Source organism: Camelus bactrianus, chromosome 6, assembly GCF_048773025.1.
Source record: "Camelus bactrianus isolate YW-2024 breed Bactrian camel chromosome 6, ASM4877302v1, whole genome shotgun sequence".
Lineage (NCBI taxonomy): Eukaryota > Metazoa > Chordata > Mammalia > Artiodactyla > Camelidae > Camelus > Camelus bactrianus.
The window spans coordinates 101,282,376-101,302,855 of record NC_133544.1 but is presented as its reverse complement, the minus strand read 5'-3'; the positions used below and the strand labels follow the sequence as shown (position 1 = coordinate 101,302,855).

Here is a 20,480-nt window from a genome sequence, read left to right as displayed (position 1 = left end):
CTTGTAATGAGTTGTACTAAAAACAATCTAAAACATATGTAGATACATATGCATATGTTTATAACTGAATCTCTGCTGTGCATCTGAAACTAACATTCTAAATTGACTACACTTCAATAAAAAATAATTTTAAAAAATAAGTAAAAATAAAAGCAACGCCATTTAGAAAAAATAAAAGAATACTCTGATCCCCTTAGCTGTAGGTGCTGGAGAATTCTGGTTACAAGCACCAAGTCCACTGGATCACTCCAGCACTGGCTGTCACTCTTTCTGACCATCAGAGAGTCACTTGGCTTCAGTGAGTTTACTTTTCTCTTCTGTGAAAGGCTACAGTTGCAACTAACGATGTATAGAATCTCATCATTCACAAACCCAACAATTAAAGAGGACTTCCCATAGGCCAGGCTCTGGAAATATGAAAATATAGGGTCCGAGATATATTCATGGGTAGAAGAAATTTATGCCATAAAGACATTAATTCTTCTTGCTTTGATAGACAGATTCAATACAATTCTGTTTAGATTTCCTACCAGAGTTTTTATGGGTAACAAGATAACTTATGGTCAGGAACAACCAAGAAACTTCTTTAGAACCAGCACTGGGAAGGGGTGGATAGGTCATTCATTTCCACTGGTCTTTCTGAAGTGATGAAAACGTTCTGGAATATTAATGATTGCACCACTGTGAATATGCTAAAGGTGCTGAATTGTAGCATTTAAGTGGGTGGACTTCATGGTGTGTGAACAATATCACAATAAAGATGTTAAATGAAAAAATATTTCTTGACAATTATTTTTCCCTCTATACTACTAGTCTGCCCCACAATTTAAGAAGAACAAAAAAACCAAAACAAACCAAATTTTGCCAGGAGCTCTTTAGGACTGCAAAGTCCCTGAGTCTCCAACTCCTCTGGTGGTGCTGTTCCTGTTAACACACCCTAGCTGGGCTGGGCTAGTTAGGGACTGTAAGTATCTTTTTAAGAAAGACGGCCACACGTTTCACCCTGGGAGAGGGAAGGATGGAGGATGTCACAGCCTCATGCCTTCAGCTCATTTTTAACTGAACCAAGCCTTGCTTTCAACACTGTAATCCCTCTCACTATAAAAACAGTGACATCATCAAGCACCGCCATCAAAACACGTGAAAGTGTTCAAGGTACTTACCTGGGGCAGAAACACTGAGGGAGGAGACGGAAGCTCGCTCAGCACTGACGCTCCCTTTTCCCGACTCCAACAGGAGAAGCTGGGGTTCACAGCCGGAGGCTCTCAGCCCGGGGAGCAACGCCCACACCACTGAGCTGGTCCCCAGGGAGCGTGAAAGGGAGAGGAGGGCAGCCCCGGGGTCGCGGGTCAGGGAAAGCGGGGGGGGGGGGACGCGGGCTGTAGCCCCGCTCGGAGGCCAGCCCCAGCCCCAGCCGCCCGCCCCCGTCCTGGTCCGCAGAACCCGCCCGCCCGGGACACAGCCAGCCCAGGGGCGGGGACGGGCCGGCGGCCGAGGAGAGGCAGCCAGGGAGGAGAGGACTCGCGGGCGGGAGAGGGGAAGGGGACGCCAGCCGCGGACTGAGGGGAGCCCGGCTGGGGCGAGAGGCGGCAGGTGCACACTTGGCCCTGAACAGCTGTGGCCGGGGCGCCAGGGCAGGAGCCAAAGTCCTACCGGGCGAAAGAGCTGAGAAGCCTTTGGGGCCGATCCCCGGCTCGGAGTTGCAGCTTCCAACCCTCGGTCCAGCTGGCACAGACTGCGCATGCGCAGGAGGGCCAGCGATCCTCTCTGGGTTCTGCAAGAGAAGTTGGGGAAAGGAGGGACGGAGAAGATGGGAGGAGGAGGGGAGAAGGGGAAAAGTGGAGGGAGAGACATGGACAGGAGGAGCAGAGAGAAGGCAGGGATCTGGAGTGTGGAGGAGAGTAGCAGAGATGGAGAGAAATAGTTTTAACTCTGGGGGCATCCTGAAGGAGGCAGCAGTCCTGCCTCTGCACACTTCTCTAACCCTTCAAGGCCCGCAGCTCATATTTTACCTCCCTGGCACAGCCCTCCACCCAAGGCTTCTGCAGGACCCCTACGGGGATCACACCCGTTGCCCCCAAGCGGAGCTGGGTTTCCTTTTGCTCTGGGAACCAAGCACCCGCAGGTGTTGTCGCTCAGAACTACCTTGGAAAGAGTACATATTCCCCTTTTACACGCTGGGACACAGGCAGGCAATATATCTGCCTTACCTCCACTGTCCCAGGTGTTGTGCTGGCGGGGACCGGGAGGTACAAAGTCAGATCCCAAAAGGAGCATACTGCCTGAGTTTTGGTGCATAGTCCCCATCCTTCCTGGGTAAACCACTCCCCACACTCGAGGAACCATCAAGGGCACACACTATGTCCCTGAGTGTGGGATAGCTGCCCTCAAATCCAGTGCCCAGCTTGCTAGGAAGATAGGAGTGTTACTGAGTACAAATTCATTCTCCTTAATGCAGGACAGGCCAGTAAGTTGGGAGACCAGGTGTTGGGGCATGAAATAGCAACTTTCTGTAGACCTAGATGGCAAACTAATGTCCTGGAAAACCATCTCCCCAAGTCAGAATTCAGGCTCCTTTCCTACGAGCTTGGTTTTTGCAATCTTCTTGATGTAGTAATTCTTTGTTGTTAGAATCCTTTGTTCTTGCAGCTATCTACCTGGGTCAGATCCCTGTAAACCTCCAACAAAACAAACGTTATTTTCTATTAGGTAACTTGTTATCTTTATATGAATGGAAAAGTGTTAAATATCCTTAAAGGTCAGAGCATTCAAAATAGGCTCTCCTGTATATTTTAGGCTCTAGGCAACATTGTTTTACAAGCAAGATGAAGCCTAGGAGACAGAGCACAGGGTTTAGTCAAAGGAACAGATCTAATATGGAGTCAGATTTGTTCTTTTCTATTACCAGTGCAGAAGACACATGAGGATTTAAATCCCTTTAAGTTAAAAATAAGTAATATTTTAAAGGAATTTACATACATAGGTCGGAATGTGCATAGCATATCTGGAAAACACACAAAGGTTTGTAAACAGTGGCATCTCCAGGGAGGGCTGAAAGAAGAGAGGATGAGGGAAAACTTCTTTCACTTGTGTATTTTTGTGCTCTGTTTGAAATTTTTTAACCACATGCATGTATTTCTTTTTCAGTTAAAAAAAAATGTGTAATGGAGCAAAGGAGTAGCAAGCTCAGCAAATACAGCAGCCATGGAATCACTGAGCCATCACTTTTGATTTCAGCCAGGAAGCATTTATTGACTCTCTCCTATGTGCCCAGTGCTGTTTTAAGACTTCTTTTATTTTTTTCATAAAATAATAAAGTGCTATTCCTCAACCCTGCCCATGGCTGGTGGAAAACCAACTGAGTTTTTATTGAGTTGTTTTCCAAGAAGTAGAGATCAGTTATAAACAGAACACATCTTCAGGGCAAAACAGGCGGAGTGGTTTTCCAGCAGGCCAGATAGCTATGAAGGGTTTTCAACAGAGGCACACAGAGGCTGAGAGAGAAAGCCTCCAGGACCCTACAAAAAGCTGCCCAAACTGCCTTCTCCATGGCACTACTGAAATAGGAAAGAAAAAATCTGACTCCATATTAGATCTGTTCCTTTGACTTTAACCCTGTGCCCTGTTTCCTAGGCTTAGTCTTGTTGGTTCTGCACCTTTTGTAAAACAATGTTGCCTAGAGCCTGAAATATACAGGAGACCCTATTCTCAAGGCTCTGACTTTGAAGGATATTAACACTTTTCTATTCACATAAAGATAACAAGTTACAGAATAGAAAACAACATTTGTTTGTTGGAGGTTTACACGGATGTGACCCAGGTGAAGAGCTGCAAGAACAAAGGATTCTAACAACAAAGAATTCATACACCAAGTTTGCAACAACCAAGCATTCCCACTTCCCATTTTTAATATAAGAAGAGCCTGAAATCTGACTTGGGTTGATGGGTCCCCAGGACATTATTCTACCATTTCTCAGCTGGCTTTCCAAATTAAAGTCGCTATTTCTTGCCCCCAAAACCTGGTCTCCTGATTTATTGGCCTGTAATGCACGAGCAGAACAAGCCTGGACTCGGAAACACAGACATTGAAAGTACCCATTTGGTATATTAAATGACCTGCTTCTACTCATCTTCCTGACGTTTTATTCTCTTGACCACTCCTGCTATGTTTATGAAAAACCTGTCATGTGGACACATTTCCACCTCTAGCCACTACACTTCCAGGTAACAACTGATGCCAAGAAGGCAATGGAAGTTGCTAGAAGGTATTACCTGGACAATATAGAGCAGAAGTGGGTTCTGGCTGATGTTCAGGAGCAGGCTGGAACACCTGACAAGATGTTATAAGTACGGATAGACAGCTGGGCACCAAAGGAGAAGCTTCTAAACTTCCATGAGGGACTTGTTGGATAGGAAGGAAAAGTCCCAGACTATAGCTCGGATCCCACCACGAGCTTCCTGGGCGAGTCTGGGCAAGTAATTTAAAATCTCTAGGCCCGTGCTGTCCAACATGGGAGCCAACAGCAACATGCAGGATTATGAAGTTATTCTGTAGCCAGACAGAATTATAAAAAGACATTTTATTGCAAAGGCCCAGCAGGTATAATATTTAAAAACGTTATTGGTTATCTTGACCTAACGAGATATTTTTGTATGTGTAGGTTTCTGTGGTTTGTAAGGCCTGTGACTAATGATTCCGTTACAGTGAAGTATTTTGAAATTATAAGTTACTGGATACAGTACCCTCATATCACAGTTGAAAAAAACTGATCCACATAAGCAAGGTGATCTGACTTATTAGTTATGAGCAGGGGCTCTGGGGCCAGCCTGCCTGAGTATAAATTCTCACTCTGCCTCCAGGGGGTTCTGTGTGAATCTTGGACAAATTATTGTTGTTTTTGTTGTCGTTGTTATTATTTGTGCCTCTTTTTCCTTACCTTTTAAGTAGCGAGGAATATGTAGACTCTATCTCCTACTGTGTTGGCAGGATTAAATGAGTAAACGTCTGTGCTGCCCACTTCCCTGGGTTTCAGCATTCTCCAGGCAATCAGTGCCAAACTCAGAGGCATTCTCCACTGTCTTCGTCAGTCTGGGGTGCTGTAACAAATTACCGTGGGTCGGGTGGCTTAAACAACCAGCATATTCCTTAGGGTTTGGAGGCTGAGACTTTCAAGGTCAATGTATCCTTGAGAGGATTGCCAGCTCGAAGATGGCTGTCTTCCCAATATCTTCATATCCCAGAGAGCAGAGAGAAGCAAGCACTCTGGGGGCTTGTATAAGAACACTAATCCCATTCATGAGGGCTCTACTCTCATGACCTCATTTCATCCTACTAATCACGTCCCAAAGGCCCCACCTCCCAATACCATCACCCTGGGAGATGGGGTTTCGACATATGGATTTTGAGGGGATGCAAACATTCAGTCCACACATCGGCTAAGTCTCCCAAACATGCAGTCATCAAACCTGTAGCTAATTTCAAAGTAATATTTATGTCTCTCTGCCCATTTCCATTCCTACATCCACTATCACTGAAGCCCTGTTACATTTTATTCCTTATTTTTCTGGTAGAGATTTAATTGATTCCTCTAAATCCAATGCTCCCCTCGCTCCAGTCTGCTTAACAGCCCTGCCAGGTAGGTCTTCCTTAAAACACCTTCCCACTTCACCTGGTTGTTTTTTAGTTGTAAATGTCAGAATCCTCTCCACACCCCATCCTATACCTTTAATCCGTTACACTACGGCTCACTATGTTATTTTCCTCTTACCAATGTAAGAAATTTCCATAAGCTTAAGAGCTTAAACCAGCACAGATTTATCAGCTTATGGCTGTGGAGGTCAGAGATCCAACACAGTTCTCATTGGGCTAAATTCAAGGTAGCAGCAGGGTTCCTTCCTTCTAGAGGGTCTAGAAGAGAATGTTTCCTTGTTGTTGTTGTTTTTTTCCAGTTTCCAGAGGTCACCCACCTTCCTTAGCTTGTGCCCCACGACTTCCTCCATTTTCATGGTCAGCAGCCTTTCTGAACATTGCTCTATGGCTACACCTCCCTCTGATTTTAAACTCAGCTGGGAAATGTCCTCCATTTCAAGGACCCCTGTGATTACATTCAGCCCACCTGGACAATCCAGGCTACTCGCCCTATTGTCTCATCTCAGGATCCCCTTGTCCCATCCCATTCAGGCATTATGAATGTGGCTGTGACACTCACCTTGTGTAACATTTCCTCTCATGGGCATTTTATGGTTCAAGGCACATATGGATGACTTTTTGTTTTTCTTCCTTAGCCTTTCTACATTCAGTATGTCTGGTGAGATTATATGAATCCTTTTTATTTGTCCCCCTGCACTAATCTTTAATAATGTATCATGGGTTTAAAATGCTAACTGATAGACAATTTAGAAGACAGAAATCCTCTAAGATTTTTGTCCTAAAATATCTGTCATGCATTTTGCCATGTACAGTAACATGTCACAGGTGGCTACCCTGTGGCCGGGGAGGGACATGATTCTGCCATAACACTCCCCTCATTCTCACCAATGTGCTGATCACCTAACCAAGGACCAATGCTCCCCGCTTCGCTCACTTCCTCCTCCTTTCCATTGACTACCCTGTTCCCATCGCTTCCTTCATTCAGCACATCAGGATTTCATGACCACATTCTTCTCTAAATGGAATGGGTATCTTGAATCTAATGTCTGACAACTGTTCTTACTGTATATGCACACACTGACCTGCACATAACCCCGTCCAGCTCTTTATTTTCCTAGAATCTCCCAGAGGAATCAGTTCCATGATGATGGTGATGATGATGATGATACTGACAATGATGACAGGGACCTCTCAAGGATTCTGATAAAGAGGGAATCAATAAAGGGAGGGAATCATTGCAAAATTGCCCCAGAGACAGGCTTAAAAGTAAATAACTGCTGTAGTGTTTAATGAAATTGACTAATATTTAACTATTTTTAAAACTTTTTATCACTGAATTTAAAATTTTAACGGGAATTCTCATTCACCAGTAACCAAGATTCAACTCTAGGACCAAAGTCTAAGGATTTCAATCTTCTAACAAATTGTCCTCTAGCCTTTTAAACACGTGATCCTTTTAAAAAGCTTAGTGCTGGGCTGAAAATAAGCAGGATTCATATAATCTCACCAGACAAAGTGAATGTGGAAAGACTAAGGAAGAAAAACAAAAATCCATTCATAACGTCTTGAACTTCACGTTGCTCACAGGAGAAAATGTTAGCCAAGGTGAGCGTCACATCAACATGACGCCTGAGTGAGATGGGGAAGCTGATCTTCCTCATCAGACATTTATCCTGATTTGTTAGATGCCAACACAGTTTCCTCATTGGATTTGCTTCTAACAAGTATGGAAGAATTTACGTTCTACCAAAAGCAGTCTAAACATTTTCCCCTGCTGTCAGGTCTCTGGACTGAATGTCCCCACAAGAAGGACATGAATATGTTTCATAGGGAATTCTTCCTGAGAAACAACAGGATTTTCGAGGGAAGAACTGCAGGCCCCCCATGGAGGGCTGGAGGAGTGCTAGAGGGGGCACTGGAAAAACAGCAGGAGTGAGTTCAGATACAACCGCTCAGGTTGCCAAAGACAGCATTGCTATCTCTGAGGATATGACATTCTCCCAAAAGTTCCATGAGTGAAGGTACCTGTGAACACTAAGCAGGTTGTTAAGAAACAGCAGCACATAATTTGCGTCACAGCTCAATTACAGTATGTTTTGATATTTGGAAAATAATTAGCCCATTTTCCTTTGAAACTGCAGCAGTAGCAATAGAAATAAAAAAGGCTGAGCCGTCTTGGAGACAACAATCAATAAACAATTCTAAATCTGCAGGATTCCTTGACGATATGCAAGCAATGAGCTAGATGTGTGCTGCAGATACCTCTTACTGCAGGGCTCACTCCTGCAAAGCATAGAACTAGTTTTCTCAGCAGACAGAGGGAACCAATTCAAGATTCCAAATCTTGAGAGATTTACTATATGGCAGGAAAGATCACACAAGTACATCCAGCCAAATATGAATAAATGTAATCAAATATTATCAAATGTGATTGGAGCACAGATGAAACAGAAATTCCTTTCACCTGGGATCTAGAGAGACTTCTTCAGAAAATGTGGCTTTGGAGATAGCCAAAGACATGGGTGGAAATTTGGCAGAACAGGATGTAAGGAATTTTAAAACTGATTCTAAAATTCATATAAAATTTCAAAGGATCCCAAATATCCAAAACAATTTTGAACAAGAAAAACAAAGTTGGAAAACTTGCACTATCTGATTTTCAGCCTTTTTTTTTTTTTTTTTTTAAACTACAGTAATCAGAAAGTATGGTGTTGGTGTAAAACAGGAAAATAGAATAATGGAGCAGAATAGAATGTTCAGAACTAAACCAACACTTATATAGACAATTGATTCTCAAAAAGGATGCAGTGGAGAAAGGATCTTTTCAACAAGTAGTGCTGGAAGAATTAGATAGTGATATGCAAAAAAAAAAAAAAAAAAGAACTTTGATCCACACCTCACAAAATATACAAAAATTAAGTCACAATGGATCATAGATCTTAATAGGAAATCTAAAACTATAAAACAGCTAGGAGAAAAAGCATAGGCTTAAGCTTTATGACCTTGGGTTTGGCAAATATTTCTTTGCTATGACACCAAAAGTATAATCTATTTTAAAAAGAAACTGATAGAGTGAACTTTATCAAAATGAAGACTCTTCAAAGCTGTTCTAAACACTGCTAAGCAAATGAAAAGACAAGCCATAGACAGAAGCAATTTGCAGATCATATATCTGATAAAGGTCTCTCTTTGTATCTGATCCAGAATAAAGAGGTCTCAAAACTCAATAATAATGCAAACACCTGAATGAATGAATGAGGCCAGAAAACACACTTCAGTAAAGATATCCAGATGGATAATAAGCATATGAAAAGATGCTGATTAAAGATGCCATTAGTCATTAGAGAAATGCTTTTAAAAACCACAGTGAGATACTAGTACACATACATACAAGAATGAATACGATTAGAAAGACCGACCTTACAAATTGCTGGTAAGGAAGTAGAGCAAGCAGAGCTGATACACACCACAAGGAATTTACAATAGTACAACCATTTTGGAACAGTCTTTTACAGTTTCTTTAAAAAAGGTAAATACCTATCTACCATATAACTCAGATATTCCTCATCTGGTGCTTTAGAAAAGAAAAGAATATGTCCATATAAAGACTTGTAACCAAATATTCACTGCAATTTTATTTATAATAGCTCAAGTTGTAAATAACCCATGCATCCATCAAGAAGTAAATGGAGAAACAAATGATGGTCTATCCAAACACTGCTCACAACAAACTCTTCAGTAAAAACTCAGCACTAAACAATACTCTGCTATAAGAAAAATAAGCTATTAATACAGCAACACAGATGACTCTCAAAATAATTACACTGAATGAAAGAAGTCAGACAACATAGAGTAGATACTGCATTAATCCATTCATACAAGGATCTTGAAAATGCAGGCCAATATGTTGTGATGGAAAGCAGATCAATGGTTTCCAGGGGAAGAGATGGGGAGGGAGGGAGGGACAACAAATGGCAGGAGAGAAGCTTTGTGGGTGATGGGTATGTTCACTCTCTTGAATGTGGTCATGGTTTCTTGGGGATATACTTATGTCAAAACGTATTAGCTGTACACTTTATACGTGTGAAAATTACTTTGCCAAGTATACCTCAAAGCTGTTTTAAGAAAAAAGGCACTTCAGTCCTTATCCACCTCAGCGCCTGATTGGAGCGACATGATCAGTCCCTCACCCTGTTTGCCTAACAGGAAGGTAGAAAACCTCTCACGGAAAATAACATATGGATTTTTCATTTGCAATGTCTGCCATGTAATAAAGAATTTCAAGACATGCAACATGTCAAGACTATATAACGGATAATATGAGAATAAGAAACATTAGACAAAGGATGCAAACCCCCAGGTGATGTAGGCATCAGAGTTACCAATAAAGGCTATAAAATACTTTTAATATATTCAAGAAAATAAGGAAATTATGGGAGAATAGACAACAGGGTAAAGACTTTCACCAGAGAAATATACTGGAATGTATTTTTAAGAGAAATCAAACAGATAATCTAGAACTGAAGCTTTCAGCTCTGGAAACAGGTAAACAGAGCTAATTAGGATCCATTTTAAGTAAAACTTTCAGTAATGCCGGGTAAAATACAACAACAAATGTAACACAGAGCTAACTATGGAAAGAGAAGTTCCCAGGTGACAATACAAAGAGGACACTTAAAGCCCAGAGTGGTAATCTTGTGAGCTGATGCCACCACACCCTGGAGGGAAGGGGTTTTAATCTGCACATAAATAGAGATACAATGTCCATTTAGGAAAAAGGGTCCATACCAGATGTAGAAGACTCTTCCTTTATATCTATATAGTCAGAGACAGAGATGTAAAGTGGCAGCAGAGGTCACAGTGACACAGGGCCCTGGGCCAAGGAGTGTGAACACCTCTGCAAGCTGGGAAAGGTAGGAAGACGAATCCCTCCCTAGAGCCTCGGTGTGGAACGTAGCCTTGGCCACACGTTGGTTTAAGCCCACTGACAATGACTTTGCACTTCTGCACAAAAGAACAGTGAGATGATGAATGTGTATTGCTTTAAGCCACTGAGTCTGTGGTCCTTTGTTAGAACAGCAAAAGGAAAGAAACTCAGGAACCAACATGAACATGAACCCCAAGCTGCCTGCTGTGCTGGCAAGAATTTCTTTGTCTCTGAACCTGGGGGAGTCTCCTGTCTTCTGGCAGCATCCACAAACTACCTCATGCTAACTTGAGAGCTTGCAGAGGGTTCAATCTTAACTCTGCACAGTTCTTGATATTTAGTTAATAAAAATGATGGTGTCATCATGGGTATTTTTCCATCTTTTAAATACCCTTCAGTCTTCTAATAAAGCTACCTCTAATTGAGAGACAGTGTAAATAGTTTTCAAACTTCATAATAAATAACTGTGGTTTTATTTGGTTACTTAAATTATGAGTAATAATATTCACATTAGTAAAAGTTATTAAAATCAACATTGTTTAATGAAAATATCATTTCTTTTTGCATGAACATGTATTAACTACAACAAATGTTCCATGCTTTCTTCTACGATTTACTGTTAGAGCCTTAAAGAATAATATTTTCCTCAAAAGATATTATGGCAAAGGGATTTCTTTTGGTGGAACAGTTCCTACATCAAATCTGGTGCATGGCTCAGGCCACTGGGAACCTAGAGATGATAGATATTAGGAGGCATTATAAACACAAAATGATTTTTAAAGGAATTAAACAACTGGATGTGTGAAAACAAAGAATCTGAGAATATTCTAGTGAAATAAATGTATTTTTCAGCTTAAGCAAGACACTGGGTGAATAAATCTAAAATGAAAAAACCACCCAGAGATCAGCAGTGAGTCATGCATGCAGTGTGACTGATCAAAACCAAGTTGTTTCCAAACCAGTGTGCAGGCTTGATGCCTTCATGAATCAAGTCTGTGTGGCACCAGGCCATCTCGAATACATGTTGATGAGGTATTTATAAGCCCTTCACCATCCCAGCACAAAGCCCACACATGAGCCACAAGACCATCACCTACACATCTGCAAAAGACACAGCATGGTGAATAGCACTTTTCTTGTTCAGTAGCCGGTGGCAGGGCACTGTGAGCAGACAGAGATACAGGGACACAGAGACACAGAGGCACTTCCCCTCACTCAGCTGATAAACTTCCGTGCATTCCTGGGGACAGGATTGTCATAAAATGCACCATGGATTGATCCTCCTCCTAGGAAAGGAACGGTAGGTCTGTCCTCAGGTTGGAGCAAGGGTGGCCGGAGGATCTCAGAAGAGCTGTTTCAGCACAACCAATAGAAATGTCTGCCACCGTGACCAGGAGAGACAGGTCTCCTGCCATCCCGGTAGGCACTTGGGCTCCTGACAAAAGCTGGGCTCAGTAAAGGCTTGAGTAGAAGGCACAGACCTGAGGGATGCCCCAGCAAGAGACAGGAGGTAGGGCCTGGTTTATGCTGCTCTGGGTGTGTCCCAGCCTCATCCGAATACGAAATCAGAAATTTGCAAAACAGCAGAGCTGGGATGGATCATCTACTCCAGACTCCTCACATTACAGTTTAAAGGGTGGCAGCCCTGGGAGGCAAAGCAACGTGCTAAAGGCAGAGCGTGGAAGTGGCAGCGCCAGATGAAAAGCACCATGGCAACCCCGTTCAAGGCCGCTGACACTGAGGACGGGGCCAAGGTTTCCAACGAGGAGAATGAGACAGTGTAAATACTTTGTTCCCCCCAAAACCCCAAATGTTTACTAAGGCACAAAAACTCACCTTAACTAGCTCTCTTCTGAGGGGGCTCTCTTCTGTCTCCGTCTTTCTGTCTGTCTCCATTTCTCTCTCTCAGACACAAACACATACAATTTTGTGAAAGGGGACTTCCTGCCATACAAAGACAGACTTCACATCTTCAGAGAAACACTTGACAAAGCACATTTCCAATTCAAGTCTTTGTGTGAGGTCTGGGCAACTGGCTTATTTTCTAGAACAATCGGTGGTTCCAAAATCAGGAGATCATCTTCCCCAAAGGAAGAGTTCTGGTCCGTGTTGATGAAGCTGGGGGTGTCACATTTCATGAGCCCGTTAGGCTCCTTCTCTGGCCACCTGCTGCATCTGATGGCTTCCTGGAGCCGAACATCACTGTCAAGGGCTATGGTTGGGATACCAGCTTTGGCCTTGTCCATGCGGTCCACTTCATTGACGTAGCAGTGAAAGAGGGACCTAGATTCGTCATTGTGCTGCCAGAGAACCCCTTGGGCACCAGCGGTCTTCCAAAGTCCGACACAAAGCTGTTCAGTCTGAATCTCTTCTCGGGAGACTCCGCATTGCAATAAAGAAAACCAAAATAAAAGATCGCCCACACTCTAGCTCGGTGACCTGAAGACTTATAGTTTTTGATATCTGCTGAGAGCAAATCCCTGCACAGAGCATGCTGACAAGCACTGGAAGTGAGAGACATCACTTTCGAACTCATACAATTACACCCAAGGCAAAAGTCTCGTGAGGGCCCTTGGACCATCCTGAAAAAACATCGCTCCCTGAGAATCCTCAATACTGGTGCATCGCACACCAGTGTTTCTCAGTGGGACACTCAGATCATCTTCATCAGAATTAGTTAAAGTGCTTCTTAAAATGCAGAATTCTGGGGTGCACACCCTCAGAGTCTCCAGAATTAGGGACCGGCAGTCTGTATTTTCATAGCCACCAAGATCACTAAACATGCTCAGGTTTAGCACCACGGTCTACATCGGGTCACCTGAGCATCGACAATGCTGTCTCATGGGGTGGGGGGGGTGCCATATGTGTCAGTGTGCTGTCCTACCCACGTGTCTCCCCTGATTCTCAGAACTGACAGTGCAGTCCCATTGGGCAAGAAATACCACCATTTCACAATGCATACGCAGGGCGCCTGACTGACAGATACAATCAGTGCTAGGAAAGGGGACAAAACTCAGGTTCCTCATTGCTTGTTTCACTTACTGTGGGACAAATGATCAATTCAAGGGTAATAAATCAGTGTATGAGTGAATAACATGACTCTCGTTAGTCCCACGAGTGCCTGGAAGAGCGAGCCTGGGCACACTGAGAATCATAACAGCCCATCTACTTAATTGTCATCCTCCCCAGATTTATGTAAAGGTTACTTCCACCCAGGCAGTGACCCCTGAAGGGCAAGAATCATGTCTGAACACACTCTCAAATCCAGAACAGAACCTGACAACAATTAGGCTCTGGGGTCTGTGTTTAGCGAGTGTGGAATCTCAGTGATGCCAGCTCTTAGACCTTGCCTTCCCTTCCCACCCCTCACGATATGGCCCTTATGACCAGCTCTCCCGGGGCTGGGGCCACGGAACCCATTTACAGGACTGGAAGAATCTGATCATATAAACCATCCCCCAGATTATCATCAAGAGTCACCTGCATTTCAGGGATCAGTAATCCCAGAAGCTTTGCAGTTCAGGCAGGTGAGGGATTTTTATATCAGCTCTGTCTTCTACTGTGACTGCCTGGGTGACATCAGACAAGGAATTCTCAAAAGCCTGAGCTTTTCCTTTCAGGAATAATCTAAATAACAAATCTCGTTGACCACTCAACAAGTGTGATGTGAAGATCAATGATTTACACAGGAGTACAACATTCACTAGGTCATGGATTTAGAATCAGAGAAAAATCATTTGAGAAAGATTGACAGAATGTAGCTTTAATGCAAATTTAAGTATTCTTACCTTTCAGTAAATCATCTTCTTCCCCAACTTATCACTTCACCCAAGTTTAAAAGATGTTTGAGAACAGGGATGAGTGTGCCAGCAATCTGGGACCCAATAACCTAAAATGTCACCTAGGAAAAAGAGGGGAGTAACACATTTTTAAAAAGCATGGTGAGGATGGCGGGGCCATCCCCCAACTCCAGACTAAGAAGCTCTAAGCAATACATTTCCTGCCTGCCTGGGGCATCAGCTGATGTGAAAACCCGCCCAGAAACCTCACTGTCCAGCAGCTCCTCCGTAACACAGGCTACACTTTCTCAGAATTAAGAATTGGGGCCAGTAACCACTTTGCTGAAGAATAAAGACAAAGAAGAAGAAGAGCGTTCTGCCCCTCCCCAGGGGAGAGCCCAGACCTAGGGCTGCATGCACTGAGCCTACCTCCCAGGAGAAGGATAAACTGGAGAAGGGCGTCCTGCGAAACTGGGACAGCAAATGTTGAGATGGGAACAAATTGACCGGTTGGCCAGGGACAGCCCCCTCCGTCGCTGCCTTGGCGGCTGCCTCCGCCCCCTCAGCACATCCTGCCCACTTCCGGTGGTTAAGCTGTCAGGGAAACAGTGCTTTGCGACCTGGGGCAACAGAGGCTGCCCCCAGGCCAAGCTGCGGGGGAAATGGGATCTAAACCACCAGCTCCCAAGCGGCAAGCTCCATACCCCCGCCAACAACCCGCCGCCCCCGCAGCCTACAGCACCCCCGGGGCAATATGTCCTGGAGAAGGGTGACCCAGGAATGAGGGGCAGCAGAGGCCACCCCCACGTCAGGCCTCCAGAGAGATGGGAGCTTATCCTCCAGCCCGCCAGGGGCAGACCCCCCTCCTCTCCAACCCTTGATGTCACCGCGCCCACCTCCCAGGAGCAACCTGACCGGGTGTGGGGTTTCAGGCTAATCTTGGGCGGGAGAGGCCGTCCCCAGGCCAGGTCAGGGGAGAGGAGAAGAAGTGGCCCCATTAGGCGGGGCAGCCGGCCGTCGCAGCTGCCTCTGCCCCTCGACAGCATCGCGCCCGCCTCCCAGGAGCAAGCTGACCTGGAGACGGGCATCCGGCTTCTTGGGCAGCAGAGTACGCCCCCAGGTTTGGCCGTGGGGAAGAGGAGAGCAAATTGACAGGCTCCGCGCTGCACGTCCTCTACGCCTGCCGTCGCCTCCCCCACACTTTAAAGGCACTTCCCAGGGCGCCCCTCCCCCAGCAGGCTAAATGGGACAGGTGTGTCTGGTGATCTGAGGCAGGAGAGGCCACTCCCACACCAGGCCATCGGGGAGACGGGAGCCAATCCACCAGCTCCCCAAGGCAGCCCCCTACCCCCACAGCAGCCACCGCTCCTGCCCCCTGACCTCACGGTGGCCGCCTCTAGGGAGCAGGCTGACCTGGAGATGGACGTCCGGCGAACTAGGGACAACAGGGACCGCCCCCAGGGCAAACCACGGGGAGAAATGGGAGCAAATGGACCGGCTCCATGGGAAAACCTGCCGCTGCTGCCACCACCCCCAACGTAACACGCCCGCCTCCTGGGGCCAGGCTGACTAGGATACACGTGTCTCTTAACCCAGGGCAAGAGACACCGCCCCCAGGACAAGCCGCGGGGAAGATGGGAGCAAATGTGCCCGCTCCCCCGCTGCAGGCCCCCGACCCCCGCCACCCGTGCACCCTGACTACCCTGCCTCCCGCCCCCAGCAGGCAAAGTGGGAAAGGGTTGTCCCAGGACCTGGCGCAGCAGAGGCCGCCTGCAGGCCACGCGGCACAGACATGGGAGCTAATCCTCAAGCTCCCCCGGGGCAGCCTCCCTATCCCCGCAGCCACCACCATCCCAGCCCCCTGACTGCACCGCACCCATCTCCCAGGAGCAAGCTCACCTGGAGTCGGACCTCAGGCAAATCTCTGGCGGCAGAGGTCGCCCCCAGGCCAGGCCGCGGGGGAGAGAAGAAATGGAGCAGCTCCCTGGAACGGACCCCAACCCCCAGCCGCCGCCGCCGCCGCCGCCTCCCAGGACCAAGCTCACCTGGAGACCGGCGTCCCGCCTCTACGGCAGCAGAAGCCGCCCCGGGCTCCGCAGCGGGGGAGAGCGGAGCGAATTGACCGGCTTCCGTGCGGCAGCCCCCCTATCCCCGTGGGCCCTGCACCTTAACCACACCGCCTCCACTCCCCACTCAGCTTGCTGAGTGGGACAGGTGTGTGCAGCGACCTGGGGCAGCAGAGGCCGCTCCCAGGCCCGGCAGCCGGGAGAAGGCAGCTATTCCATCAGTTCGCCAGGGGCAGCCCCGCTCCGCCCCCTTGCCGCTGCCACCGCCCACTGACCTAACCGCCCCACCACCCAGGAGCAAGCTTACCTGGAGTCCAACATCTGGCGAATCTCCGGCGGCCAACACCCCCCCAGGCCAGGCTGCAGGGAAGAGAAGAAATCGACCGGCTTGCCCGGGCAGCCTCCCACCCACCGCCGCCGCCGCCGCCGCCGCCGCCCCCTCCGCCACCCCAGACCATTGCACTAATCTCCCGGGGTCAGGCTGACTGCGAGGATGTGCACTTGCCTTCTGACCCTGGCCACGTGCCGGAGCACCTTCCTGAACCCCTACACTCCCTGTACCTCTGCACCCCTGCCACTCTCTGCCCTTCCGCACTGCCTGCACCCCCGCATCCCCTGAACTGCCTGCACCCTCCACAGCCCCTGCACCCCTGCCACCATTTACACCTTTGCACTGCGTACACTCCTGCACCCCTGCTTGTCCCACACACCACCTCTTGGGCCTGTGGCAGAGTCTCTGCTGTTAGACCAATGCACAGGAACTCACATCTTTGCCAGTATATGATGCATCAGTGGACGTCTGGGGTTGGCTGCAGGAAGGTACATGTTCCCGGTCACTAGCCTGGGCCACTAGGGTGATCTCTGTGAGGTCACCCAGGACGGGCTCAGAGATGCTGTTCTCTGGGAAGAGAGGAGTTGAAACCGGTCTTGAGGGCAGAGCTCTGCTCACCAGGTCGTCCACGCTTCATGTTTTACACAGGGTTTCGGAGAAGTGAAATTGATCCGGCCAAGTAAGACCGGCCTGCTGTGCGCCCACCTCAGTCCTGGGCTCTGAGGCAGACCGACTGGCTCCCACCATCAGGACACAGTTTGGGCACCTGAATGGTCCCTTGGAGGCATCCTATCACTTCTCAGGAAGAAGTCTGGCTGCTTCCACCCTATGGCCCTCCCTCCCACTGTGCTGGCCTCAGGAAGGTTCCTTATTTGGGGAAGAATGCAGCCCACCCCCTAACCCACCCCTCACCTTTCTCTAACCCAGGCTGGTGCTTTCTCTGCCCTTCAGAGTCTGGAAAGCCATTTCTCTTCAGGTATGTCCCTTCTGAGATGGACTTGCTTCCACTCAATTCTAGGCGAGGATGCACCATGGAATGCACTGGGTAAGAGAACCAAAATAAATAGTTTCTTCTGTGAGGTTTTCTGTTTATCTACTGGGGCTGGGCTGTGTGTAGTTTGCTACAGCTATTCGTGCGAGAGGCTAAAGCCACCCGTGAGTCCTTGTTTTCATCTCCCCGCTGTCTTTGTGTTTTCCCTAGACACTCCTGAGACATTTACTTCTTTTAATTTTATTCCTGTTATTACACAGGGGCCCTACTGACATGGAGGTAAGGTGTTGGGGGAGCGGGACAGAGCAGGGCATCTGTAGTCCTGTGATTAGTTCTCATTGAGCCTGTGCCCTGAGCTGTGACCTCCACAAGTGTGTCTCTTTCCCCCACCCCAATCTGGGTGACACAGAAGGTATTTCCCTTCCCCCAGGTAGGTTAGGCTCTGGTAAAATAATTTCTCATAAAAAAAAATAAAAACACAACCCCCCACAATGGAAGAGAATGTTCTGGGTGTATTTCAATAGAGCTATTTTTTCCTTTCCTGGCAGGAACCATGAGGAGTTTTCCTATGATCTTCACTCTGAGAACAGGAAACGGTCCTGGAGGTAAAATGCATGAAAAAGAGCAGGGGGCCCCTCTGACTGGCCCCCTGGAGTTGTCACACTCGGACTTCCCCACGCTGAGCCTCCAGCTGGCCTCAGGGACCTGTTAAATCTGCCTGCCCCCGGGGTTCTTACAAAAGCGGGTTCTGCCCTGGGAGCTGTGACTCTCCAAGCCTGCCCGGCTGCCTCTCTGTGTTGGGAGCAGGTTTCCCCCTCAGTTTTCTTGTGGATCTAAGAAGAGCAGTGGGTTTGCAGCTCCCTCAGCTCTGGTGTTGTTTTCAGGACAGAAGGAGCAACTTCTGAGCTCCACACGAGCTGGACCAGAGGCTGGAAGCCTCCCCTCCTCTGCCTCCATGCAGACAATCAGTGGCTGTGGTTCTGGCCGAGTTTCTGAAGATGTGGATTTAAACACACACATCCCAGCCCCCACAGGAGCACACAGTCCCATAAATCCCTACAACTTCCACTGGTAACTACGGAACTGATGAGGACACGGGTTTCGGGGCTGCAGAGGCCTGACTGCATGACTTTCTCAGTGGCCTATTAATGTGGTTGTTATGGGCCTTGTCTGAAGTGTCTTGCTTACCGCACCTGGTACATGGGAAATATAAAATAAGTACTAGAACCTCCACTTTTTCTCCCTCTTGGGCCTTCCAACCTAAAAAGTAATACGTGAACTCAGACGGCCTAGTCACCACAATGAGGTCCGATCAGCCCGGCTCTCCTGAGTGATGGACACTGACTTGCGCATTAACTTGGAACAGTAGGGGAACCGCCTTCCTCTAACTGGGCCTCTCCCCACACCAGGCACGCCCTCAGCTGAGAAGGGGCCAACTCCCCCATTGAGGTTTGTGCTGGTGGCTTCAGTGTGACCTGGCCTTGCCGGGAGATGAAATTGCAGTGAGGTGGAGTGTCAGGAGGAGGGGGGGTCCCTGCTGGGGCAGCAGGGGGCCCGGTAGCACCCTGCGCAGCCTGGTGCCTGGGGCTCCCCAACATCTCCTACGGCCCCCGGGTCGGCTCTGGTCTGGGCCACTCCATGCACCCTCCCAGTATCTTTTCATTAAGTCCCTTTTTTGCTTTTATCAGCCAGAGGTGGCTTCTGTTGCTTGTTCAGTGAAACAGTGCATCAGGAAACCAGACTATTTCTAAGATCAGTAAAATACGAACTTTGGTCAGCTCGCCGGGCAGACCGTGCAGCACAAATTCCCGCACAGGGCTGTGCAAATGCCTTACGTGAAGGGTCCTCATCATCTGTCTTCAGAGATACAGAAGCTCGTGGTTCCGGTAAAACCTCAGGGAGGGATTGAGGAATCCAAAGCTGGTTGGTTTCAAAGACTAACCGGTCAGAACAGACCCCTGAGCTGTGGTCAGAAGCCTGGCTCAATGTCACGCAGACTCAGCACCCTAATGTCCAGTGGGGCCGGTGCTGTTTCCTTTACAGGCTCTCGTTGGGGAGTCACTGTAGCCCCTTACACTCAGCAGGGAATCCAGCCCTCTTAGCCCCCACCCTGAGTGTTCCATGACACAAATCTCGGGAGTGTTTAATTTTCATCTTTGTTTAGGAGGATGAATGTGGGGCAAGAGGAGAGATAAATTCACACTTAGTGACACCAAGTCACAGCCAGTACCTCTTCCTCGGAGAGCTATGTGCTCCCACAGGGGTGGCTGGGGGGCTGGGCAGAGACCCTCCTCTGGTCACAGAGGGACTCACTCCTCTGACTGCAACTGATGGGTTGGACAACCAATCCAGAGGGGACAGAGCATCTTTCCCGGGAATTTGGAACTGACACACAGAAATTAATTTCACTCATCTGGGGATTGGGAGGAGGGTGGGAATCAAATGAAACCAGAGCAGTAGAGAAAGTTACAAGTGAATGAGAGAGACAGAGAGACTGAACTTGTGAGAGTAAATAGTGTGAAGGAAGGATTACAATCAGGGTACAGAGGAATTCCAGCTCCTGGCAGTCTAGTGTGTCCCAGCCCATCAACAAACCTGCGGGATGGTTAACATCATTCCAGTTTTGCAGATTAGGAAACAGGCTGAAAGAGACGGGGGTTGGCTTTGGGTGCACAGTTAATTTAATTGCCACTGGACCCCTCACTTCCCACTGCCTGAAGGCACCATGATCCTCAC

At 47.5% G+C, this 20,480-nt stretch overlaps 1 protein-coding gene across 50 annotated transcripts in view; it reads right to left on the bottom strand.

The window, feature by feature from the left end:
* The window catches only part of LOC141578009 (uncharacterized), a 196,197-nt gene that overhangs the window by 169,682 nt on the left and 6,035 nt on the right, over positions 1–20,480 (bottom strand). For 23 of the 50 annotated variants that reach the window (XM_074366526.1, XM_074366539.1, XM_074366538.1 and 20 more), the window contains exons 1-2: positions 4,273–4,920; positions 1,164–1,884 (exon numbers count right to left, since the gene is read on the bottom strand). In XM_074366526.1, coding sequence (XP_074222627.1) covers positions 1,250–1,884; positions 4,273–4,579 — 942 coding nt within the window. In that variant the 5' untranslated portion in view covers positions 4,580–4,920 and the 3' untranslated portion in view covers positions 1,164–1,249. The other 27 variants (XM_074366546.1, XM_074366548.1, XM_074366547.1 and 24 more) reach the window with 19 other exon arrangements.